Source organism: Psammomys obesus, unplaced genomic scaffold, assembly GCF_907164565.1.
Source record: "Psammomys obesus unplaced genomic scaffold, mPsaObe1.curated_primary_1811, whole genome shotgun sequence".
Lineage (NCBI taxonomy): Eukaryota > Metazoa > Chordata > Mammalia > Rodentia > Muridae > Psammomys > Psammomys obesus.
The window spans coordinates 42,629,889-42,657,657 of NW_026585644.1; the positions used below are offsets into that span (position 1 = coordinate 42,629,889).

Sequence of the window (27,769 nt, forward strand, 5' to 3'; positions counted from 1 at the left end):
AACCTAAAAGATAATCTGGCACCCAAGTTATGAGCATTATATACCTGTATATAAATCACTCAAGTACCACCCAACTAATTATTTCAGAACCTGAAACTTTATATACACAAGAAACTAAATGAATGGCTAGAAAGCAAGATCTCTAAGACAAGATAGAAGCTTAGAAATTTTGACACAGCTTTTTCAAATCTAAAGTAAGTTAGGGATCCATGAACATGTTTATAAAATCCCAGAATCTAAGCTGGTACCTTAAGATTTCTCATCTCCCACTCAACACTCTGTTCTCATTTATCTGTCTCCTGTAAAAAAGACCCAAATCTCACAGCTATAACTAGAGACTAGAAACTACACCAACTCAGTAATTTGACAGATCTGGAAACTTATTCAAAGAAGTAAAATCACTTGCTCAAAGTCATATTGTAGATAAATAATAGAGCCGATTCTATAACAATCCTATAGAGAATCAGTATGACTTTGTATAAATATGAGAAGTAAATGAATTTATCCAAGTAAATAATCAGAAATAAGTCGAGTTAATCAGCTCATTTAGCCATTTTACAATGTATCCATATTTTAATATTCTGTACATGGTAAATATATATACATACACATATTTTTATCACTTAAAAAACAAAAAGTAAAAATTCTAAAAGTTGAAAAAGGAAGAATAGATTTCACAAAAATATAGGTCATGAATTCTTATGCTCTCAAAAGAAGTTTTACGTAAGTTTAAACATTACCTCCACGTTAAAAAAGTTAAAAAACAGCTACAAAAGTATTTGTGAAAAACTTATGTAGTATATAATGAAATGGAAATAAAACCTGAAGATAATGAAAAGTAGTTCTGGACAAGGTGGTCTGTGTCTGTAGTCCTAACCAATGAGTACTGAGGCAGGAGAACCAGAGTCCAAGAGCAGCCTGGGCCATAGTAAAACCCCCACAAGGAAACAATCAACTCTGAAGATCCATAGTTACTCTTTAGGCCATATTCACAGCAGTAAGTCACCGTTAAAACACAGCCCATAGGCCATTATTACAAACTATCATGCTTTTGCACTGCTAACTACTTTCAAACTGTATAAAACATAGGAAGGAAAACAAAAGATGAAGAGCTGAAAATCAGTTATCAATCTCACTGAGAGGCTGCATACATCTCTGTGTGTACACTTCTGTGCCGTATGTGCCTGTGTGTTTACGTAGGCCAAGGGTTGGCTTTGCTTATCTTCCTCAGTCATTCTTCACCTCACTGTTTGAGGCACGGGCTCTCAGTGAACCTGGAACTCAGTGCTTTTACCATCACTGCTGGCGGGTCTCCGCCTCCCTAGCACTGGGACTACAGGTGCACACGGCTGGGCTGAGCTTTTAAGTGGGTACTATGGGGGTCTAAAATTAGGGCCTCATGCTTGTGAAGCAAGTATTTTATAAACTGTGACACTTACACAGCCAAGAGATTTTTTTTTTTTTGCATACAGAGATTCTACAAGTTTGTTTGAAGCAAGCAGTTGTCCATTAAAAATAAAACAAAATATAATCCATATAGATAATTCATAAGTAGAAAATATTAGTATCCATATCTTACCCACTAAGCCAACATTCATTAAAAAAATAGTACAGGATAGGGCAATACAAAAAATAATATTCTTGAACAATCTGTCATATATTCAAAATTGATTTACCTGTTTAAGAGGGAGAGAGAGTGTGCTTCTATGTTAAATGGTAGTCTAGGTGGTTTCTCAAGGGCCTCTATGAGAAATTATCAGCATCCCAAGAGAAGGCAAGGATATAAATGAGTCAAGCAAAGGACACCTGGAAAGCTCAAAGTTCAGGTGGATATTGGGTTCAGCTTCAATGGTGTCCCACCTTTCTAGTAAGTTCCCTAAATGTCTTATGCCCTTTAAACTCTCACCTTTTTGTCTGAAATTAAATGAAATGTCTGATAATCCCTGGACTATAAAGACACTATTTTTGGGATAAGTGATATTTTTAAATTGGGATGTATGGTCTCTTTATTTAGATATTGAAACTTCAGACTTTTTGGCTCACAATCTATCAGAACACTGCCCCGAATGCTCATAATCAGGACATAAATTACTGATGAATCCAAATGTGTTATTTCATCGTTTCATGCATAATTTATAGAGATGTGTGAGAAACAATATTAATTAGAAAAAACCTATTGATATAAATAGCCTGCACAGTACCTTCTGATAGACAATGGAACACACGAGGTCTTTGACAGCGGACAAAGACAGCTCCTGGGCTTCGATGGTAACGCTCTCTCGTGTGAGGCCAATCTGAAGTAGAAATGAAATAGTATGCACTGAGCCTCTAGAGTTCGTGAGTGACGGGGCACTGAAACTGCCATTAGAGAGCCGAGCTGAGAGTCCTGTCTTGGGACTTGAACACGGAGAAGGTGTTGGAAGCACAGCAGAAACAGTTGCAGGTAACACAGACTTCTGGGCTGATGGAGGGGAATTATTTGCAGACATCTGCCTTTCTTTAGTCTATAAAAATAGTTGTCAATTCTTTTAAAATGGTTTTGAAGAAGTTTTCAAAATAACAACATTTAAAAAAAAGACTGTACTTCCCAAATTAGATGAAAGCTGGCAGGGATGACAAATTCTGTCGCCGTGAGATGAATGCACAAAAGGCCCTATTGCTCTCACCATCAGTTCCATCAAGAATCTTGTCTTGGGAGCACAGCCAGATCTGTAACTTCACATCAACATTATCATCTTAAGAAGAGAGTTGATACTGATTATTTATGAAACATCTTCATTTAAATCTGTTCTTGACTTTTGCTTTTCATTTCAGAAAATACAAACTGAATACAGTCGCTTTGTGTCAAGATATAAAATCTTCCTGATTAAAAGTAGTTTCAGATAATCTATTCCTTCAGGGATTGATGGGACACCACAAATGGTCACACCTTAAATCACCCTCTTGTATGTATTCATTTCCATCTTGGCGGGGTGAACTTCCCTCTGACGAAGTAGAAATCTTTTAAAAATAATACAAGCATTATTTCTTTTGATGAATGGGTCCACAGAGAAAGTTGGCGCCTTCTGAAATGCTGTCAACCTAGAAGAAAATTTTAAAAGGGTTTTAATGTTTTATATTCATTTGACATCAGTTTAAAACGTAAAAGTCCCTGTAATTTTTAGTAATAAGTTCTGGTGGTATATTTACAATTCATGAATACAACCTAATGCCTAATGGTGGTCTTTTTTTTTTTTTTTTTTTTTTTAGTTAGCACAATATTTTTTACTACAGTTATAATTTCGGTGAGGGATTCCCACTTAAAATAATAGCCCTGTCCTTCATCTCTAATTCCTGAACCCTGGCTGGGTGGATGGAGAAGGGAGGAGATGGGAGCAGGGACAGTAGGTTAAATACTATGTTGTTCTTTTTTGGAGAGAGGATTTCACTATGTTGGCCAGACTGGTGTTGAACTCCTGGGCTCTAAGATCCTTCTGTCTCAGCCTCCCACGTAGTTGAGACTAAAACATCATTGCACCCAGCTGTAATTTATTGCATATTAAATTTATGAAAATCAAACACTGTTATTCTACAAGTACACAATTCAATTATGATAAGAAACTGAGATAGATGAGGAAAAAACAGGAAAAGTAAAACAAAAATTATAGACAGAAAATGCTCACAAACCTATCCATATAAAAATACAAAATAATTTCCAAACATATGAAAGCTAATGTAGTCTTTTATGCTTTTATATATTAAGTCTAGTGAGAATATAGCTCATCAGTAAGGACACACACCTACATTCAATCCCCAGTACTTCCAACCCTCTAAAGGAGGCAGAGTCTCCAAAATAGGAGCCCTGGGCTGCTTTGTTGACAAATACTTTCCGGAAGCCTAAAGAAACAAAAGGGGACACTTCAGAGTCAACGAGGAGCTGTGACAGTTGATAGACTAATGAAACACAGGAGAAAGTGAGCTCATGGTTAAGGGATTTCTAGCATTAGGAAAAAGTATACCATGTATAGTAAACTAGGCATCATAGTTTTTAGGAAAACACAGTGCAGAAAATTAAAAAAAAAAAAAAAAAGAGAGAAAGGCATGACCCTTCATGGCTGAATGAAAGAGCTCACAAGAGAAGTTTTTAAAATTCTTTGTAGCATAAATAATTAATATGATGAAAAATCAAAGCACCCAAAGTGTGTGTAGAGTGGGGACTAGTATATGGAGTTAAACTAAAATAAATGATGGAAGAACAAAACCATATAGAAACATTAATACAAACGAGAAAATTCAGAAAAAAATGAGTCTAAAAATAACTTTTAAAGATACAAGCACTGATAGCAACATTTAGGCAAATAGCTAGAACTCAATCTCCTATTTTATAGCATTTGATAGTAATGTTTCACTAATATGTCTCATAGTGCTTTTTGAGATTAAGAGGGAAATAGCATTTTTGCAGAGGAGAAGACCAAATCACAGAGTGACAGAGCAATGTGCCTAGTATGATATGGCTATGAACAAACAGAATGGGAATTAGAACCTAAGTCTTGCGCTTTCTTACCAGTGCTGCTTCCACAATGACTACTGCTTCTTAAAGACAACAGGGGAGTGAGAATCACTGTTCTAAGAGGATGTTGCTATGGGTGAGAGATTACAGAGAAAGAATTGCTCAGTTTGTATCTTGCTTATCTTCTCCCAACAATTCTCAAGTTTAAAGCCATGGTAAGCACAATTCGGAAACTACCAAAGACACTTAAAACATCCTTAGCCGCCCGCTGAAGAGATGGCTCAGAGGTTAAGAGCACCAGCTGTTCTTCCTAATGAACCCAGGTTCAATTCCCAGCTAGCACCCACATGAGAGATCACAGCTGTCTGTAACTACAGTTTCAGGGGATCTGATACTCTCCCACAGACATACTTTCAGGCAAAACACAATGCAAATAAACTAAAAATAAAAAAATCATTTTTTTAAAAAAAGGTAAAGAAAATCCTTAGCCAGATCTGAGAAGAGACATATTCAAATGACTTGTAAACGACTAGAGACTAGTATAATGATTACATTGTCAGCCTAAATTCAAACTGAACAAGAAATGGCAGATGCACTACACTAACAACTTCATAACGACTGTCGCTAGACTTCTCAGGTAGAGGAAATGAGCACTAACCTTCACCGAGCTCTTACTAGCTGACAGACATCAATCTAAACACCACATACTGCCTCATTAATCCTCACAACCACACGTTAAGAGTTGAGCAAATGTTTAGAGGTTACTTTCTCAAGACTATTATGGTCTTACAAAAATAATTTTAACAACATTTCCCCACTATCTTTATAAATAGGATGTGTGAGTTTGAGTTGGATATCATCAATGTAGTAAGAAAATTTGCTGTATGTCAACTGACATGAGTAAAGTCCTTAGGGAAAGGTCCCCAAACCACTCTTAGCCCTGTATTTTCATTAGATAAGAGATTAGGACAAAGAAGATCTGCTTATATAATCTTCAGGTTGAACAAAAATGAGCAAATAGAACAAAACTAAAGTGAAACTTAACAGATAAATTCAAAGCTAAATGTGCAACGGAAGAATGGGGAGACACTGATTTGGGGGCCATTCATGAGGGTGGGCTACGTTTTCAAGGCTTCAGATAAGTGCTATGAATATAATGGATTAACCAAAAGAACTAATATAAACCTAAATCCTCTGGACATTAGAAAGCCATGAGCAGAGCATTAATCTCCATACCCATTAGTCTATATTACTGTTATGTTTATTCCACAATCCATATGCTTAGAGTTAGATTTTTAGGTTTGTGAAGAAAAAAAATGCATACATCCAGGTAATGGCGAGAACAATGGGGTGTGCTATACGCATGTGATTAAGAACACCAAACAGAATGAGTGGTTCTCGAATATCTGAGGAGTCTTTACAGGAGAACTGATTGTATTCAGTACTACTGCAGAGAAGTGCAAGGAAAATGGCAGGCGCGGCTTGCTGGCTATGTGGGTCCCCAGCCCCTGCGGGGAGGCGCTACTAACAGCACCTGGCTTCCTGTAAGTACTCAGACCACTCACAAGTCTTCCAGCAATTAGATAAAAGATACCTGCCGACAGAATGCACATTTTATTGTCCCACTTGATATTAACTCATTAACAGTAACAGTCTAATCACACACTTGACTAATTTACTAGTGACATGAACTCCTAATAAACTATATATAATTTTGTATAAAAGTGAATTTTTAAACTTTCGGCATGAATGCAAATATAAGAACCTGTTTTAACAGCTCACACCCACTCATCCCATCTGTTTTCTCTCTCCTGGTTTTGTTTATGGGATCTTGATTTGATCTGCAATAAATATAACAATTCTAATTTACACGAACTTTGGTAAGCTGTTTAATTTCTTTTTATTTAATGCTTCAAATAGAAAATAGAGTTTATAAGTTAATAAATACTACACCTTGTTAATTTATAAATGGTATATTGATTTGATATGCTGTTTCTAATAGCTACGAGAGTTTCCAAACCAGGACAGTACTGTCTAGTTACAACAGTTTAGTTGGCATTCTTCAAACAGTCTTTTAGAGAACTGTCACACATCTCATTCAAATGAACTTACAAATCCTATCACCACTGAATAGAATCAAAAGGTATTTTGAGCTCAGTGTACCCATTTAGTATAGACAACATCAAACACTAGGTGACTTGGCTGAGTTATAACTTCATGGTAAGGTCACAGCTGTTCTACCTGCTTTCCCGTTCAGTCACCTCATCACAACACATTATGCTCCCACCTCAACCTAGGCTCCAGTGAGAAGTCCCACCAGCAGGGGTTTCCTTCAGTGTACATTTACAGAACACTCAGTATTTGCCAGACTGCTAAGAGTGTCACCAAAGTTACACAGCAGCAGCAGAAAGAGACATGACTGCAGCTTTCTCTGGGACTCACCGACAGTAAACAAACATCTACATAAGCAGCTAGGTAATTACAAACTACGTGACAGACAACGGAGTATACGCCAGGGAGAGTTAATTTCAGTTGGGTCTCAGGGAAGGTCTTTCTGAAGAAGCAAGGAAATAAGAGGATTCCTGAAAACAAGACAAATTGAATACTTCAAAGGGAGCTCTCGTTCTTTAGGCTAGCCAGCACTTCTTTCTGCATTCATCAAATGTTAAAGAGAAAAAAAAATGTTTTTCTTTTGTAATAGTATATTTACCTGACTCCCACCAGCAAAGAGCTGCCCTGGCTTAATGGAGCATCATGTGTAAGGAATGCTGATAAAGAATGAGGTTTTATCCTGACTCTCATGCACATACACACATGTATGTGGTATGTATTGTAAAAAGCACGTGAGCTTTTTCAGTGACATTGCTAACTAGTACACTGAACTCAATAGCCATATTTTACCTCAACACAGGTCTGATTTTGCTTAATGCTTGTATATTGTGCACAAACTTACTTATTTGTGTAGTTTTTTTTTTAATCACAATCTGCGGCAGTCTCCCTCATTTCAGAAACCTGACTATCCCCTCAGATTAATATCAGACTGTCTTTCTAAGAGCTCAGCACTCCACTAAATTGTTCCCTCTAATCTACTCATCTGGGCCAGTGACATCTCAGTCCTTCCACGGTCAGGGAGAACACAGAGAGGGCACACCAAGAAGGTTCTCTTGCGCAGACACTGAGAAGTATATCTAGATTTTAGAGCATCATCTGGCAAAGCACTATGAAGCTATGATAGCTTCAACTCTGCACCAGTAGTTTCTAAGAAATCTGATTGGCCAATTGCCAATGAGCACTTCCCACATATGGCCACTATAACATAACTACACAAGCGAAGAGAACTTTTTATCTACACTGAAAGTAAAACTAAAACAGCTCTTAAGTACCATATCCTATTTTTTCCTTTTTAAAATGACTGCTTCAAAGAGGCAAGCTCAGTGTGAATTATATAACCCGAAAAACTCAAAAAAGAGATATGATTATTAAATCCAAACTATGTGCCTACTCAAATTATATATAAGTAACTATTTTCATACATCAAATTCTGAGCAAGTTTCTTTTAAAAACAAGCAATGAGCTCAACTACAGTTAATATTTTTGCCAACTTTAGAAGTTTGTTGAAAATTTTCTTGAAAAATGTCCCTTCTGTGAAAAGTGCACTTCTAACATCTTTCCCTCCATTTCTACTGTATAGGTATTTTCAACTTTCTAACTTTTAGAATACATTGGGGTTTTTGGTGTGTGTAGCAGTGTTTAGAGAAACAATGCACAAACATAAAGAAATGTCTATTCTAAACAGGTCATCTGATAAAATAGAAAGCTTATATAGGATGTGCAAGATTAAAGGCTCCTCCTGGAAAAAGTCTTTAAGGGTACGAAGGGTATGAGGGAGAGTGGGGCTGATGGTGAGTGTGATCAGAATTATCAAACTGTCAAACATGGTTAAGAAAAATTCTTTTAATTTTCACACCCCTGAGATGTGAACTGTCCTGGTGTATCAAAAAGGACTCCAAACTCATGTTCTCAGGCCCATGACATTTATACTACCGTATGAGGCAAAACCTACTGTGAAGGTTCCTGTGAGACATTTTAAAATAACACTTACAAAAACTTGAATCAACTCGGCAGCTAAATTGTTTTACCTCATCCCAGATTATAAGCGGGATGGGGGGGAAAGTGTTCCTATATAGAGCAGCCCTTACTTAGAACTGAGTCATGGAACTTCAAGGAAGCCTTCTTGATGCGAATCCGTATGCTTGCATATCCTCTTGGCATTAAAAGTTTAAGCGTGAGTTGAACAAAAATCAAAACTGCTACCACTGAACCTTAGGTATAAAGTAAAAGCATTTCGTAGTGTAACAGCGTTTTTCTGGGTTACAGATGAAGGGATCTCAAAGTTTCTGTTTCTTTTGTACCTACAGGTTTTAAAGGCCCTGTCCTACAAAGTAGTACATCGAGTTGTAACTTAACCTCTTTAATCAGAGATGACACCGATAGTCTTATTTCCTGTGGGGACGGGCGTGGTTGAAGGGACAGTTACGTCCATGCCATCAATCTGAGTGCGGAAAAGTCTGCAGGTCGCCTGTCGCCCGATTTCTATTCGTGCTCGCAGACAGCACGGCCTATACTTCTGATTCCGACGGTGTGAAATAAAATATCCGACACGCAATCAAGTGGCGTCGCGTATACTTATTATTTTTATTGCTCCACACCCGCGGCTGTCTCACCTCGGGGGAAGGAGAACGACTTGGCGCGGGGCTGCAACTGGCGAGCCCAGAGGCCGTCAGGAAACTGGGGTCACCGTCCTCCAAACCCCGGATACTCAGCCCCTTCCAGAGCCAGCCCCACGGAAAGTGCGGCGGAGAAACGGGGAGGCTCGCCGCGCGGCGCCGCGGGGCCGGAGCAGAGTGCGGGGTTCGGGACAGCGGGTCCCCGAGGGGCAGGGCGCGGCGGGTCGCCCGCAGCCGCGCCACTCCAACTTGGCCTCGGCGCGGAGCGCGGAACTTGGCCGCGCCGGCGCCCCCGGCCGCCCGCGGAGCACCGCCCCGACTTCCCGCCCAGCCGCGGCCGCCGCCCAGCCCCGCGCGGGTCCGAGTCCCGCCGCCGCCGCCGCCGCCGCCGCCGCGTGCGGTGGGGGAGGGGCCGCGCCACCTCAGCCCGACGGGTCGGGGAGAACAAAGCGGCGGCGGCGGCGGCGCGAACTTTTTTCCGCGTCTGCTCCGCTCTCCCTCGGGAGACTGACTGACTACTTACAGAGGCGGGCTCGGCCGCTTCGGGGAAAGTCCGCGCGCGCCAGCGTCCGCGTCCCGGAGCAGGAGGCGGCGAGGCTTCACGCACCTCGCACAATCGCCGCCCGCCGCCCGCGCCCCTTCCTCCCGCCCTCCCTCCCGTCCCGTCTCCAGGCCGGAGGGCGGGGGGCCGGGGCGCGCGGGCGGGGGCGCGCGGCCCGCGCGGGGCCTGCCGGGAGCTGTAGTTCCCCGCCGCGCGCCGTGGTGGGTCTGGCTCCCGGGGTGGGTGGGGGCGCGGAGGCTCGGCGGCCGGGGGAGGTCCCGGCGGGGCGTCGAGCGCGGGCGTCGGTGCCGACTCCAGGAACGCGCGGCGCTCAAACCCCACTTTGCTGTCCGCTAGGCGGGCGATGGCGGTCCGGGGCGAGCGGCGACCGTCTGAACGAGGTGTCCAGAGTGGAGGACCGTGTCCCCCTCGGTGTTGTCTCGTTCTTTTCCAGAGCTCTCCCCGCCTGCCTTCTCGGTGGCCTCCGTCACCCCGCACAGCGAGCGACCCTTCACCTGCGACACGGTAAAACTGCGGACGAGACGCTGCTCGCCTTGTGTTTCCTTTCGTCTTCACACTTGCGTGTGGCCCTCACTACCAAAATAGCATCCAACAGTCTCGGAACCTCAGAGGGGAGAAGACCCTGTGTGTTAAATTATAAATACGTGATGCGAGAGAAACATCTCCACAGTTGACAGTCAAACTACGTTGTTCACCCACGTCGACATTTTATCACTTAAAAGTAAAATATTGTCATAGTTGGGGTCTGGATGCGGAAAGCAGTGTGGTGGGAGGCAGCTTTTAAGAACAGAAGTGGAATAAACCTACTTTTGATACAGAATCCACAATATGAATAGTCTTAGATTTGAAGTGAGGACGTCCCTCCCACAGAAGTGGAGACTGGACCCACATGCTAAGATCCGCAAGGTCAGCAACGCTACTAGCAACATCTTCATCTCCTAGGTGGTGAGGCTTTTAAAATAAAGATGTATATAATCCTCTACTGAGGGGACAAGGGGTGGGAGGACGTTTCCTACATTTCTCTGCCACTGAAAGCTGACAACATCTAAGTCAGTCTGATTAATCTTTGTTCTTAAAGCCTTACCCACACATCACTCATGCTCATGGAAGCAACTCTGATTAAACTCAGTGGGTCAGAAAAAGATTTAAAAATTTATTTATTCACTTTGCATCCTGACTGCAGCCTCTCTTCCTCTCCTCCTCAGAAGGGGGAGGTCCCCCATGGGTAATAACCCTCCCTGGCACAGTAAGTCACTGCAGAACTAGGCACATCGTCTCCCACTGACACCAGACAAAGCAGCCCAGTTAGCAGAATGGGAACCAAAGGGGGGCATCAGAATCAGATTGGGCCCCTGCTCCAGTTGTTGGGGGATCCACATGAACAGCAAGTTGTGCATCTGCTACATGTGTTCAGGTGGCCTAGGACCAGCCCAAGCATGCTCTTTGGTTGGTGGTTCAGTCTCTGTGAGCCCCCATGGGCCCAGGTCAGTTGACTCTGTAGGTCTTCTTGTGAAATCCTTGACCCCTCTGGCTCCCTCAATTGTTCCCCCAACTCTTCCATAGGACTCCCCAAACTCTGTCTAATGTTTGGCTGTGGGTCTCTGCATCTGTTTCCATCAGCTGCTGGGTGAAGCCTCTCAGAGGAGTTATGCTAGGCTCCTGTCTGCAAACATGGCAGAGTAACATTAATAGTGTCAGGGGTTGGTTTTCTCCCATGGGATGGGTCTCAAGTAGGGCCAGCCTTTCTTTGGTCATTCCCTCAATCTTGTAGGCAGGAAAAAATTTGGGGTTGAAGGTTTTGTGGGTCGGTTGGTATCCTTATCCCTCCACTGGAAGTCCTGCCTGGCTACATAAGGTGGCCACTTAGGCTCCAAATCCCCTGATGCTGGAAGTCTCAGCTAGGGTGACTCCCAGAGACCTCTGGGGCCTCCCATATTCCAGATCTCTGGCAAATCTCAGAGATGTCTCCCACCTCTGATTTCCTTTCACCACCACCCTACTCCTAATTCCCACCCTGCTTCCTTCCCCTTCCCCTCTTCTACTCAGCTTCCTCCATTCATCAACTTCCATACACCTATTTTAATTTCCCTTCTGAGTGAGATTCAAGCACCCTCCCTTGCACCCTCCTTGTAACTTAGCTTCTTTGGGTTTGTGGATTGTAGCAAAATTCTTGTAAATGGAAAAAAAAAAAAAAAAAGAATTCCAGTTAGTAGAACATACAGATGGATTGGGTAATTTTGAAATTGGATATAAAATTGTCTTGTGTGTGAACCTTAAGGCAAAGATGATTAAACATTAAAAAAATGACATGAAAAGAAAAGGCCCAGTTCAGGAGGAGGAAGAAGAGGAGGAGGAGGACGAGGACGAGGATGAGGAAGAGGAGGAGTTGTTCAAATGAGAAGGTAATGGGGTGTGAATATGATCAAAATGTTTTTTTTTTTTTGTCTGTGTATGTTACTGTTTAAAGACACTCTGCCATTCTCCTTAAGATTAAAAGCAGATTCACTCAAGTGTACCTTCTCAAGTGTTCCCTCGCCCAACTGTGCTCATTTTTTCTTTCAACTTTCCAACAGATGCTTCAGTCCAGCTGAGAATATCTTCTCTCAGCAAGCTTCCCAGGCTGTCACTGGAGCAGTTGGCATCCCGTTTCATCTCAGTCTTGACTTACAGTTTCTGTTGTAGTCCTTTAAGAAGTGGTTACTTTTCATAGGAGTAACTTTCTCAAAGAATTAGACTGCTGTTCTATGGAGATTTAAGTGTTTGCATGAAGATATATACTTTACATATATTTCATTGAGCTGCATTCTCACGGTTATGTTTTTTTAATTGACTTTTAAATCTTTCAACAGGTCATTTGAGGCTAAGCCTGTCTTTGTACCTGAAAATTTATCTGTCACGAACATAAACTACAGTTTTCCCAAACAGAAGACTGGTTTCCATGAGGATCATTCATTATCCCTAGGAGAACATAGACTCTGAATGTTCAAGACTACTCAGGTTTGTTTTTTTTTTTTTGTTGTTGTTTTTTGTTTTTTAATGAAAACAGGAGCTTGTATTCTTCCTCTTTGAGTTTTGTTGTAGATCTTCCTGTTCCCACATTTAATGTCCCCTCTTGTCCTTAATGACATAATCATTTACATGTGTTATCTAATACAGGTAAAGAGGGTCAACATGGTTGTGACTTGAGAGAGCAGAGCTTACTGGTTTAGAATCTTAAATGCAGAAAAACACAATTTGCAGAGGACCCACTAGAGGAAGTAGTCATTATTTTAAAACTTCAGCTGGATTTAATTTATAGAACATGGTTACTGGAAACTCATTTTGAGTTTGTGTCTTTTTTTCCGTGTCCTTGGAACACAGCTGAAAAATTTATAACAGCATTCAAGTGTCAACACACAGTTAGTGAAATGATTATAAGGAAATGCTGTAGGCTCTTTGTCAGTGGAGACACTATAGTTACATTGCAGTCGTACAGCACCCCACCTGACTCCATCACAGTTGTCCTAGCCACAACCTCCATCTAGGTTATTCCATAGACTTTCAATTAGTCTCTCTTAAACTAGCTTGAACTGTTACATTCTTCGGAACACACCCATGATGGTTACATCCGTCATCGTCTCTGATTTTGCAAGCTATAATTGTCTGTATTCTGATTGCCCTATAAACAACTCTCAGGTCACTTAGCACATTTCTTTGTGTCTTTACTGTGGACCAGATCTGCCCTGGCCTCTCCTGAACTTGTGGAAAAACATACTTTATTTTTAGTCATTCATTACTTAGCACAGGGCTTAGTAAAAAACATTTTTTTTAATTATTTTGTCCATTTATTTATTTTGGTTTTTTTGAGACAGGGTTTCTCTGTGTAGCCTAGGCTGTCCTGGACTCACTATGTAGACCAGACTGGCCTTGAACTCACAGATATCTGCCTGCCTGAGTGCTGGAATTACAGGCTTGTGCTACTGCATCCAGCTGTAAATTTTTGTTTGTTTGTTTGTTTTTGAGACAGGGTCTTTCTACATAGTCCTGACTGTCCTGGAATTCACTATGTAGACCAAGCTGGCGCAAAGCTCAGAGATCTACCTGCCTCTGTTTTGTTTAAAATGTGTGCCAGTTCCAAGGGTTTAGTAATATTTTTATTGAATTCTCAAACTTTTTTTTCATTGTCATGATTGTATTGGTTAACCTATAGTCCTAAAATATCAAATGATAGACTCTGCAACAGTTCCCTACTGCCTTCTAACCAAGTTCAAATAGATTGAATTCAAAGGCTATTAATGATACCATCATTAATTGCACACCAACCCTAAGTAAGGTACAATCAATCTTTTTTATGTCAGTTTTTCTGTTTATTCCACATAGCCTCTTTCTTTTCATTATTTAATACTTATTAGATTTATGTACTTTTAATTTAATTTTCTAAATAACATCATTGATAACAGTGTATATATTTGCAAGAGCATATAGTAAAAAGGCTGGTCATTTGACAAAGGGGAAGACTAAGAAAATCTAACAATTAAAGGGAGGGATAATCACACATGTTTCACCTAGGTTTTCTGTTTTGTTTTTTTTCCTTAAAAGTCAATATTCAGGTAATAAAAATGAAACCCCACGATTATCTTGCTGTCATGCACAGTAATTACTTTGTGGCCCTCCCTAAGAAAAAGAAGGTAATGTGTAAATGCTTACGAATTTCTTAAAAATGGAATTAGCATCATTTCCCCTTGGGCTATGGAATATTGAATTTTAATTTAAAGCTCTGTATTGAAATAGTGTCAACTGGTTACGGCCCAAAAGCCAACTGAGGAACACAGGTATTACAGACTTATCACATCTGGACTGACCAAAAGAAAGAAATCTGGGCTCTCTCGCCACACGGAACAACTCAGAATATCCTAATTAGAAGGGTTTGGGCGTGGGATTATGAATGCAGTCCCATTTAATAACTCAGTACTCTTTGGTCTCATTAAGACTTAATTTTGCATGAAAACGAGTAGGAAATAATCACATCTATCACAGGATTCTTGTGAGACCTGACTGAAGAAAGCAGTGCGCATGCTTTGGTATGTGTCACAGACCCAGGTGACACTTTGAGGGACTGTTGACTCAACCCTATAAATTATCTGAGGATCAAACAGAACGATGCACAGAAAGCATTTTTTTTTAATGGCCAGCTCACAGAAAATGCATGATAAGTACTTCTTACGATGCCATTATTATTCATGCTAAAGAGGGTTTTTTTTCTTTTCCTTTTTTAATTTAATCTCCTCAGAGAGATTAAATTGCTGAACTTGATTCTGTGGGTATCCATTTAAAAAGACAACAAAGTTTACATTCCCATCAGCAGTGAGGAGGTTCCCCTTTCTCCACATCCTCTCCAGCATGTGTTGTCACTTGAGTTTTTGATCTTAACCATTCTGATGGGTGTAAGGTGAAATCTCAGGGTTGTTTTGATTTGCATTTCCCTGATGACTAAGGACGTTGAACATTTCTTTAAGTGTTTCTCTGCCATCTGATATTCCTCTATTGAGAAATCTCTGTTTAGCTCTGTACCCCATTTTTAATTGGATTAACTGATTTGTTACTGTTTAACTTCTTGAGTTCTTTAAATATTCTGGATATTAGCCCTCTGTCAGATATAGGGTTGGTGAAGATTCTTTCCCAATCTGTAGGCAGTCTTTTTGTTCTGATGACAGTGTCCTTTGCTTTACAGAAGCTTTTCAGTTTCATGAGGTCCCATTTATTGATTGTTGACCTTAGAGCTTGTGCTGTTGATGTTCTGTTCAGGAAGTTGTCTCCTGTGCCAATGAGTTCAAGGCTTTTCCCTACTTTTTCTTCTAACAAGTTTAGTGTGTCTGGTTTTATGTTGAAAGGGGAACACTACTCCACTCCTGGTGGGAATGTAAACTTGTACAACCACTTTGGAAATCAATCTGGCGCTTTCTCTGACAATTAGGAATAGTGCTTCCTCAAGACCCAGCTATACCACTCCTAGGCAATTATCCAAAAGTTGCTCAAGTATACAACAAGGACATTTGCTTAACCATGTTTGTAGCAGCTTTATTTGTAATAGCCAGAAGCTGGAAACAGCCCAGATACCCCTCAGTTGAGGAATGGATACAGAAATTGTGGTACATCTACACAATGGAATATTACTCAGCAATAAAAAACAAGGAAATCATGAAATTTGTAGAAAAATGGTGGGAACTGGAAAAGATCATCCTGCATGAGGTATCTCAGAAGCAGAAAGACACACAGGGTATATACTTACTCATAAGTGGATATTAGATATATAATATAGCATAAAGATACTAAAATCTGTACACCTAAAGGAACTAATCAAGAAAGAGAACTATGGCTATGATGCTCAATCCCCATTCAGAAAGGCAAAGAGGATGGACATCAGAAGAGGGAGAAAACAGGGGACAGGACAGGAGCCTACCAAAGAGGGCCTCTGAAAGGCTCTATCCTGCAGGGTATCAGAGCAGATGCTGAGACTATAGCCAAACTTTGGGCAGAGTGCAGGGAATCTTATGAAAGAAAGGGAAGATAGTAAGACCTGGAGAGGACAGGAGCTCCACACGGAGAGCAACAGAACCAAAAAATCTGGGCACAGGGGTCTTTTCTGAGACTGATACTCCAACCAAGGACCATTCATGGAGATAACCTAGAACCCCCGCACAGATGTAGCCCAATGCAGTTCAGTGTCCAAGTGAGTTCCATTGTAATGGGAACAGGGACTGTGTCTGACATGAACTGATTGGCCTGCTCTTTGATCACCTCCCCCTGAGGGGGGAGCAGCCTTACCAGGCCACAGAGGAAGACAATGCAGGCACTCCTGATGAGACCTATTAGATTAGGATCAGAAGGAAGGGGTGGAAGACCTCCCCCATCAGTGGACTTGGGGAGCGGCATATGTGGAGAAGGGGGAGGGAGGGTGGAATTGAGAGGGGAGGAGGGAGAGAGCTACAGGGGGGATACAAAGTGAATAAACTCCAATTAATAAAAATTAAAAATAAAAATAAAAAGAAATTGAAAAAAAAGATAACAAAAAGCTAAAGAGGCACAGGAACCTGGATGTAGAGGGACCTCCTTTCTGCTTCATCAAAAGAAGGTCCCACTGCTGTTCCCAAGTTACCAGAACTATGTACAGTGCATAATACTTAATAGTATACTAAACAATGACACTGAGCTCTGTGCTGCTGCTTCTGTATTTACCATACTGTTTGTTTGTTTCCTTATTTAGTAACCCATTGGTGCTGAGGATTGAACCCAAGAACTTGTGAATGCTAAGTGCAAACCACTGAGCTGTGTAATCACCGGCTATATTGCTGGCTTTTTAGAGTGTGATACTTCTGTTTGTATTTTTAAAAAGCTTACTGTAAAATACTGGAGTGTGTTTTGCTGATGGCAACCTCACACACCTCATAGTTACAGTGCCTCTTGATCTCTCTTGTGGTTGATCCAATCTCCTGTTTTGTTCCTCATGGCCTTAGGAGCTATGTGCCATACCAAACATACCAAACATAAAATTTCATGTGGGGAACTGGAGAGATGGCTCAGCAATTAGGAGTACTGGCTCTTCCAGATGACCAGGGTTCAATTCTAGCACCCACATGGTAGCACAAACCATCTGTAACTCCAGGTCCAGGGGATTGGATGCCTTCGCAAAGACACACGTGCAGGTAAAATACCAATGCACATAAAAGTAAATCATTTAAAAATTAATAAACATATTCACACGTGCACTTTGTAGTACCAACTGCATTTGTGAAGTCTATGTTTGTTCGGGGATGAAATCACATGATGGTTCTTAGGAGGTTTTCTTGTCTTTAAGGGTCTCACAATTGGATTTATATGTTAAAGATATGTACACATTATACATTAATATTACTGTATGCCAACTGTATGTTTTGATAAACACATGTAATAATGCAAAGACCTGTGAGTAATCATGCTGCTTATCTATTATTCTGTGTTGCCCTCATATTTTCAGCCTCTAAAAATCTTGAACAATAACTTTTACTGCATTCTATATATAGAGTACCAGAATGACATCTACTTCCTGTCTGAGACATTGCCTTATTTTCTTTTCTTAAAAACACAGTATTTATGCGTATGTGAGACTGTGTATGTGTGTGTGTGTGTGCGTTGTATGTGCATGCCTGCATGGAGAGGCCAGAGGAAGATGTTAGGTGTCCTTTTACATCATTCTCTGTTTTATTTTCTTGACACAGGATCTGTCATTGTACTTGGAGTTGTTCAGGTGGCCAGACCCTCCTTTCTCTGCCCTCCTTAGCAGTGGGCTTATCGAAGCCATTCTTAACTTTTCATGTGGGTGCTGGGATTTGAAACTAGGTCCTAATTCTTGTGAAGCAAGACCTCTTAGCTGATAAGTCACCTCTATTTTCTAATTGATGTTACTTTTCTCTATTCTAAAAGCAATATTGAAAGGAGACCATTTTGCCTTAATGTAAAATAAAGATGTCCAGTCCTGGTATGACCACTCTTTTTTTGCTTATGAAATTTCCTTTCAGTTTTTGTCCTAAATCACTACTTTGTTTCCTCCTAATTTGTAATACAGATTTTTTTTTTTACAAAATAAACACATATATTTTGAGAAGTAATTATTCAAAAAAAATTTTCAGGACAGGGTCTCACTCTCTCTGGCTGTTCTGTAATTCACTGTGTTAACCAGGCTGGCCTGGAACTCACAAAGATCAGCTTGCCTCTACCTCTCGAGTGCTGAATAATCCATCAAATTATTTTTCTTTGTCCAAATCTCTGAGTTAAAACTCTAATGTTCTTTGTAATAGGTATTTGAGTTACTAAGTGATAACCTAAAAAAAAAAAAAATCAAGCCTTGTCAGTGACAGAAGGGGATTAGTTTTGCTAAAATTGTACCCTGAAATTTAAGCTTCTCTTTTAGGGGGGAGAAATTTAGGTATACTCTGGTTGATGATAAGCTCTTTTGAAATGCTTTTTCCAACATTAAAACTGAAAATGGATTAGTTCATCTAATTTATGAAATGAATCATGTAGTATAAATAAACTATACTCTTCAAAAGTTTTTATGACCACAACTTATGCTGTTTTAGGATTACAAAAACATTCAAAATACTTGACTAATGTTTATAGATATATAAATAAAACAAGCCAGTATGAAGTTAGTTTAAACTTAAACTCAAGTCTAGACAAAATTAAATATAGTGTGTGTGTATATATGTATGCATTATATCAACACATATGACCTAAAGGTAGAATTTGAGTTATGGCATTCTGCTGCCACTTCCTGTTAGTATTGGTAGAAATAGCTGTATGTGGTATAACCAACATTATTTTTAAAGACTGTTGCTACTCCTGTGAATTTGTGTCATTTTTATTCGCTTGTTTCGTCCTGGGATTGACCAGGGTTTCATGCTGAGCATGAGTTCCGCAGTCAGCTATACTCCTACCACCTAATTACTTTCTTAGTACTCTATTTTGGGGCCTTCTGGAAAGTGATCTTAGAGTATTATTTTTTCCTGTTTCAATAGAGATTTCTGGGCTTAACTTGCATCTTAAACACAAGCTTTGAAAAAATATGCATTCCTTGAAGAAGGGCTTTGTGTGAGGGGTGGGAGTGGGGGAAGGAATGTCCCTAGATCTTTTTCCCTCTTCTCAGTGTGGCCACCTTGAGTAAACCTCAGTTTTCCTCTTTTAATTGTTTATTGAGGATGAGTGGTCAGATCACACAATGTGACCCTCACATTCGATAACTGACCCCTTTTCAACACAAAACACCAATATGGTTCAATTTAACAATAATATTTCTCTTTTCATTTATCCCCAAGATCTCATATTAATACATATCACAATATAAAACCTATTAAAAACTTAAACACTTTAAAAGTTTAGTCTCTTTAAAAATCCAGGGTCTCCTTAAAATTCCAAAGTCTCTTTAAAACTTCAAAATCTCTTTAATTAAAAACTTCAAAGTCTCTCAACTGTGGACTCCTGTGAATTAAAAATAAATACTTCCTCATTTCAAGAGAGAACTGCAATCTGAAAAAAGCAAAACCAACTCCAACAGTAGAAATTATTCAGTGCCCAAGGTCTGGGGCTCACTCACATTCTTCTGGGATCCTCCAAAGGACTTATCAGAACACAGGCAGCTTGTTTCACAGACTAGTTCTACTCCATGGCTTCTGCTGTCCTTGACGGTGGTCGCATGGTACTGCAGTCTCCAAAATCCTAGGGTTCCTGCAGCAACTGGGTTGGACTTCCACCGATACCTCTTCATGATGTCAAGCCTCATCGTCTTTCCATGACCCCTTCGCTCCATGACCCCTTCTATCCTGGAGCTTCAACTGCTACTGAGGCTATATCTTTACCAATGGACACTCCTGGCCTCTCATCTGTTCTCCATGACCTCTTCATCCTTCAAAACTAGTACTCCCTGGGAGACTCTAAACACAAGATCAAGTTTGGCTTCCAGTATAGATACACCTATACTGTCCACCTCTGGGAGAGAGTTTCTGTGTTCTGCCCTTGAGGAAACACTCGCAAGAAGATTTTGCTTCAATGGGGCTGGTCTCTTCGTAATCACCACTAGTTTCCCAACCCTAGCTAACCAACGCTAATTGTCCTAGTAAAGCAAAGGCTTCATTTTAGTGATCCTGATAATCACAGAGAGTTCTTTAACTCCAGCTGACCAGAACCACATATTCTGAATGTAAAATAGCAAAGGCCCGGACAGAATCTTTAACAGAATGTCCAAACTTCCCTCTGAAACTTCATCAGCAAGGCCTCCAGTGTCTGCATTGCTCTCAACATTGTTTTCCAAGCTCCTATGAGATCAGCTCTCTGCTCTCCTGACACTTAATGTATTTTTCTATCCCAAAATTCAGAGGCTCTTCCACAGTCTTCCCAGAATGACATATTTAGGCCTTCACAGCAACACCCCATTCCTTGTACTGATTTCTGACTTAGTTAAAGTTACTTAGTTAAAGTTACTGTCACTGTGAGGAAACACCATAATTAAAAGCAACTTGGGAAGGAAGGGGTTTATTTCACTCACACTTCCATATAGTTCATCATAAAGTTTCTGTTGAGGCAGAAACTCAGCAGGGCCGGAACCTCAGCTTACTGGCTTTCTCATGGCTTGCTCAACCCGCTTTCTTATGGAACCCAGGACCTCCATCCCAAGAGTGGCTCCACCCACAATAGCCTAGGTTCTTTCACATTAATCGTTAAATAAGAAAATGCCCTACGGACTTGCTTACAGACTGATTTATGGAGACAATTTCTCAGATGTGCTTCCGTCCTTTCACATGACTTCAGCTTGTGTCAAGCTGACACAAAACTAGCCAGCACAATAACAAAATGATGACTGTGAGGGTGCAAAGATCCATTTTTGGTGGGTGTGCCACTCACAGGGAGCAGACCATGGGTGGTGAGGAAAGATGGGAGTTCCCAGCAGCTGCTGGAGTCATTTTATTCCAGGGACAGTTTCCTGTCTTTCCACTTCAGCCCAGCTGCTTTCTCGCTACTTGGGAAACAGAGAGAGCTGGACTTTGTTTTGGATTCTCAAGAAAGTCTGACCCTTGAAATACAGCTTCTGTGAAAGGAACCTGAACTTTTTGCTCAGGATTTTTGAGGATTTTGAGATGCTAGGACACTACCTAAAGGACAAGCAGAACCCACTTAAGTTTGTTTGACTAAGAGCCAGGACTTAAATTGGGACTAAATGGTGTATTGGCACTAGCTTCTTGACATCTGTTACTTACTCCCACAGTACCCACCCAAAAATGTGGGATCAAATCAGACCAATTAGGACAAACCATTCCCTGGCATCATGGGACAATGAAGAACAAGCAAGTTGATGGTTAATCAGCAATGTCTTCAGAGAATATTGTTCAGAAACATGGGGGAAGTTGTCAGAACTAAAAGTCAAGCTGGGCATGGAAGTGGTTGCCTGAATTCCACACACTTTGAGAAGCTGAAACAGGAAGATAGTAAGCTTGGGACCAGTCTAGGTTTCGTAATGAGATCCTGTATAAAACCAATAAGACAGTTGCATGCTCCTCCAAAAGTAACTAAAAACCAAGAACCACTATGAAAAGCAGTTCTTATGAGTGGCTCCCTGGCACTAGTTAGATGTGTCCACATTGATCTCTCTTTGTGTTCTATCTACTATACTTGTATTGGACGTACACATCTTTCACATCAAGATTAAGATGATAAAACAGAAAGCGGGAACTTGTAACAGACGTGGCAGATATGAAGACCTTCTAAAGAGACGCTGAAGTCTCTCAAGGTATCAGACTATTGAAACAATGGATTCTAAAGAAATAGGAATTTCCCTAGGGAATCTCATGCTGGGAAAAGGAAAGAGTGCTAGCCAGAGGGGGAACTTGCCTCCTGGAAAGAGATTTCACATAGTTCTACTGACTTGTTAGACAGTATTATTGATGAGACCAAAGCCCGAACAAGGATAGGCCAATGGTGAACATGAACACTCACTGACCAGGACCACTTAGATGTCCAAGTCCTTGGCCTTTTATTTAAACTTAAACCCACTTGAGGACCCTTGAAGAGAATGTGTTTGTTGGGGGGACAGGGTGAATCATTAGATCTCTTCCTGATGTGGCCATATTAAATAAATCTTTTTCTGCTTTCATACATGTATCTTGAAAATTACTCATGGAAAGATAGTTCTTTGGAAAGTTAGAAGGGGATAATTAATAATCACAGTTAACATTATTCCAGCAATATAAGATTGAGATAAAGAGCATTTTTTTTTCAGTAAAGACTGATTATATTCTTTGTAGCCTGAGCAGTCAAAAAAAAAAAAAAAACAAACCACAATTTCAGTGTTATAGCACAGACAAATGGAATATATTTTCTTAGAAAATTCACAAACAGTTCCAAAGCAGAAGAGAACGGAGTGACCCAGCCCTGCCTTTAGATTAAGTTGTAGTCTAGAATGCATTTTTTAAAAATGTTATTTTAACCCCTCCTCTAGAAGATATAGTAGGTACTTGATCAAAAGGAGAGGAAATAATACAAAAATAAACACCCTGCTTAAAACCCGGAAACAAAATCGTTTCAAAGATGCCTGGTTGTCAAAGCTTAACTTAGCATATTAAAATCCTATCTTAATGTTCTCATTTGAAGCAATAACTGCCTGTAGGATTGCTTTGTTTGTCCTCACAAAGACTCTTGTGTTGAAGATTTGCTGCCTACTTGACAAAATGAGAGGTAGTGGACCTTTAAGAAATGGGACAAGTCTGAGGTGATTAAATTCTGGTGGGGAGAGTAGCCTGGGAAGGATTTGCTAGAGTCTTGGGTGACTTTTTCATTGCTTTGTTTTTGTTTTGTGTGCAGTGCTGCAGATCACCCAAGGCTGCGCACACGTTGAGCCAGTAATGTAGCATGAATATCATATCATTATTCAATATCATTCTTAAGGGAACCTGAAGAGTTCTTAAGAGACAATTGTTGTAATTGGTATGCAAAGGCAAGACTGAGCTCTTGCCATGCTCTGGGTTTCTATTTTTATGTGTGATTTCTGTCATGATGTCATTTGTCATGAGGTGATGTGGTCAAGATGTCTTCACTAGAGCCAACACCAAACTTTGTTTGGACTTTCAGTCTTCCAAACTGTAAGAAACTTCTTTTTCCTTACTAGTAACTCGTAAGCCTGAGGATTTTGTCACAACAGAAAATTGTCTAAGACAAGGATAGACTAAAGAAGATTAACTCTGTACGGCCTTTGACAGACAATTGCTTCGTGCCTTCACAGTCTTATTACTCACAATGAGGAGGATATCGCCGATACACTGGTTTCCAGAGTTAGAGGGCCTTTAAATTTATATTGTTGATATATCTAATGTCCCTGGCCACAGTTTCAGTTTATAACATAAAACTGTAACTTACTATGGAAGCAAGTTTTTTTTTTTTTTTTTTTTTTTGTTTGTTTTTAGATCTGTCTGGTCTGGAACTTTTTATGTAGCCCAAATTGGCCTTGAACTTACAGGATTTTACCCCCTCTGGGATTCCAGATATGTACCGCTATTCCTGGCTGGGGTTAAGTACAACTTCCGTATCTTTCATGTGTTATCTTCAACGTGTAGTAGAAATGGATGCTTTACCATCCTGTTAATCCCACAAGATACAAAAAATATAATGGAATTAAAAAAGTCAACATACATGTATTGTTAAACACATGTGTATTGCATACATACATGCACCAGATATATAAATACACAGTATGGATGGATTCTTCCCATGATAACTGCTTGATTTATAACTTTGATGATCTTGACTTCGTGTGTCTCAGAGCTGTCTGTGAAAAATAGGGTCTTCCTTTAGTTCATCTTTGATTCTCTCTATGCTCATTTCTCTGAGCGCATACAAAGATTAGAGATTAGTTTCCTTTAATCTTGAATATTTTTAGTTTTCAGAACCCTTAGAGAAAATTTAATTTAAAAAAAAAAACAACAGTTATAAGAGGATGCAAGAAATTTTGCTGGAAACTCAAGATTAGTGCCTGTGAAGTCAGACGTGGGAGCACATGCCTTTAATCCAAGCACTCAGGAAGCAGAGGCCGGTAGATGTCTGAGTTTGAGGCCAGCCTGTTCTAGGTCATAAGTTCCAGGTCAGTTAGCCAGGACTGCATGGTGAGACCCTGTCTCAAAACAGAAACAAGGAAGGAAAAGAAGACCTCCCCTATCAGTGGACTTGGGGAGGGGCATGCATGCAAAGGGTGGAGGAAGGGAGGGATTGGGACGGAGGAGGAAGGAAACCACAGGGGGGATACAAAGTGAATAAAGTGTAATTAATAAAGAATAAAAAAAATTAAAAAAAAATCAGAAACAAATGGAGTCAAGTACGCTGGAATCTGCCTCTCCCCTTCTTTTAGAGAAGAGTGAATGTTGGTCTACCAGATGGAGAGAGAGGACAGCAGAAAGCAGAGACAAAGGATCCCTTGTTCTATAGTTTCCATCTTGAGAGATCTCTGGTCTTATGAAAGGCGTTAGGAAGATTCACATGAAATCCAGAAAAAAACAAAATAAAGCAAACAAACAAAAATCAAAAAACAAAACCTCACTAGACTACAAGAGGAAATAGTTTTATTTCCCCTTCATTACTGAAAGACACAATGGACAGATTTGGGCAGATTTATGATGTGGGCTTCTTTAATTCTCCATGACTATTAAAGGAACGAAAGGAGGCATGATTCAGTTTGAGGTGTGAGCAAGGAAACGAGAGACTAAGTGGGGAATTTTGAATCTAAATTGCTTATTTCATAATTCATCTACGAATGGCCCATTTCCAGTCTTTTTACTTTTACCCTCGGGACTCTACTAATATTATTAACCTGATGATAGGATCTTTGCTAATGTATTTCTCAAACCATGTGGCTCGATTCAGTGCTTCTTAGTTTTAGCTGCACATTAGAATCACCTGGGGGCCTTTAGACAGGCCCATGCCAAGACCACACACTAGAAACAATTCTAATGTGTGTCCACAGTTAGAACTGTTGGCTTAACATAGAATCTCTCCCAAGTAAAATCGCTTTGAGAACAATGCTTCTTAAATGTTTTGGTCTCAAGAGCCCTAACATTAATAACAATTATGGAGGGCCACAGTAGCTTTTATTTATGTGGATTATGTCTGTCAATAGTTGTATTAAAAAGTGAAGCAAAGTACTTCATAAATACTTAAATGTGGATTTACTAAAAATAATGAAAGCATTACATGTTACATAGCACATTTTTAGATATAAAAACCCTACGTTTTTCAAAAAAACAAAATGATTTTTGTAAGAGCACTGGCATTGTTGAGCATATATTTTAAAAATCTTTAGTGTCTAACTTCTTAGAAGACAGCTAGCTTCTGATAGTTACTGATAGATTCAAGCTGCTATTGGTTGAAGTATTTAAAAAAAAAAAGCCTGCCCCCAACATGTGTAGCAGGAAGAGAGAAACATATTTTAATAGAATTTACAGATAACTTGGAAATCTTCATTACTGAACTGAAAGATGACAAATATGGCCTAAAAGTCAGATGCCATCTAGAATCTTCAGCCAAACTTCTTTACTCTGTTTTAGATAAAAGCTCCTGGTCTCGTTTGCTTTGAATGGATCGTTTCTTTGTATAACATGGCTGACTGGGAATCTAATAAATATTGACTCTGAATTATACAGACATTCCAAATGTTGAGCATTTCATTATATATTATAATTACGCTTCTAAAAAAACCCACTGATTTCATCAGAAAAAAATGCTATGCCAAAAGGAAACTTGGGCTCACGGTAGCAGAAACAATAGAAAAAGTTCTCTAAATCCAATTCTGCTTGAAAGTTCCAATGTTATCATTGGCAACAAATAGTGTCAGTTATTGTCCTGAGGGTATAGGTACCATTTATTCATTTTAAAGCAAATGTCTGCCAAATACCCAAGTCTGCATACTCATAATTTATTAGCCATTGTTCTTTCAATTACAAAGCGGTATTTCACGAAAAAAAGCAAATAGTTCACAATGCATCTCAAACAATGGCAGAACTGAGATAACAGCCATCCTTCATCTGGTAACAGAACTGCTCTATTTATGCTTCCCGCTGTCATGCAGCATGTGAAAAGGGAGGGCACTGATGCTTCCAGTCAGGATGTGACTGGGCTTATCATCTCATCTTGAAAAAGAAACCTATCCAGAAATGATGCTTGCTCACATACTAGAAGAGAAGCACCATGGGGAAGTGATGGAAAAAGGAGTGAAGTGAAGTGAGCCTGATGCCTTCCCTAGCTGACCTTACTTTCCAGGAGCCAGTGCCGCTGGGGGACTGTAAGCAGCGTGAGATGATCTCTGCAAGAAAACAAAAAAACAAAAACAAAACAAAACAAAAGAACGGAGTTGAGTATATGGGAAGTCAGGTGGTTAGATTTGCAAAAAGAAGGTTAGGAAAAAAAAAGGAGAGGTTCATGGAAATCAGTGGAGAGGTTTTTTTTTTGTTTGTTTTTTTTTTTAAATTCTGCAAGGTCTCAGCTGAGGACTGACCGACAACACACACAAAGATACTGTTCAACACAGGAGAAAGAACTATGAAAACGGAGCAGAAAGAACAAGTCCTGAGGTGCTGTTAGAGTCAGGAATAGTTCATGTTTCTGCCATTGAGTGGAAAAATCTCCAAATACAAACAATGAATTAGCATGTCGAAGAGAGAATTGCCTCAGTGGTGAATCAAAGGAGCCTTAGATTGCCCACTGCTAGCAAAGTTAAAAGTAGCTCTCCAAAACATCAAAATGTTTCCAACTTAATCAACCCTATTCTAGGACAAAGATAAAAACTGCTTAAAGGAATACAAAATAAATTCCCAGCATTTAAAATATTAAATTTTACTATGCCTGTTAACTATTAAAATTACTTGGTATGCAAAGGAATAGGCATATTCAATCCATAGCAAGGAGAATAAAAATCTACTGTAGAAAAAGATACAGATATAGGTGATCAGATGAGGCTAAACAGTTCTTATAACTATTCCATATATCTAAGAAGGCGGAAGAAAATATATAAACATACAACCGAAGACATGGTGATATAAAGAGGATGTAAACCGGTCATATAAAGAAAATGTCTGAGATGAAGAAAACAACATTAATGAGATGAAGAGCAGATTAAATACTGCAAGAGAAAAGAGTTGTAAACTTGAAGAGAAATAAAATAAGAGTGAAAGAGATAAAAGGCAGACAAATAGAAAGAGAGAGAGAGAGAGAAAGATTAACAAATAGAACTCCCAAATCTAATGGAAAACTTTAAACAAATGACTGCATGTGCAAGTAGAGATTCCAAGCGAGTGTGGAGTATGTATGGGAACAGAGTGGTTAGACATATGTGAAGAGGTTATAGCTGATAAACTTCCAAATTTTAAGAACACTTAAAATCACTTGACCAAAAAAGCTCAGTATATCCAAATCACAAGAACACAAAAATGAGTTCAACTAATGACT

The 27,769-nt window shown here is 39.9% G+C and overlaps 1 protein-coding gene across 1 annotated transcript in view; it reads right to left on the reverse strand.

Moving 5' to 3' along the window:
- Positions 1-9,846, reverse strand: part of Prkd3 (protein kinase D3) — a 71,839-nt gene extending 61,993 nt beyond the window's left edge. Inside the window, exons 1-2 of the mRNA XM_055618639.1 lie at positions 9,740-9,846; positions 2,202-3,081 (exon numbers count right to left, since the gene is read on the reverse strand). Of these exons, the coding sequence (XP_055474614.1) occupies positions 2,202-2,489 (288 nt within the window). The 5' untranslated portion in view covers positions 2,490-3,081; positions 9,740-9,846. The remainder of the gene's footprint in view (positions 1-2,201; positions 3,082-9,739) is intronic.
- Between the last annotated feature and the right edge of the window lie 17,923 nt (positions 9,847-27,769).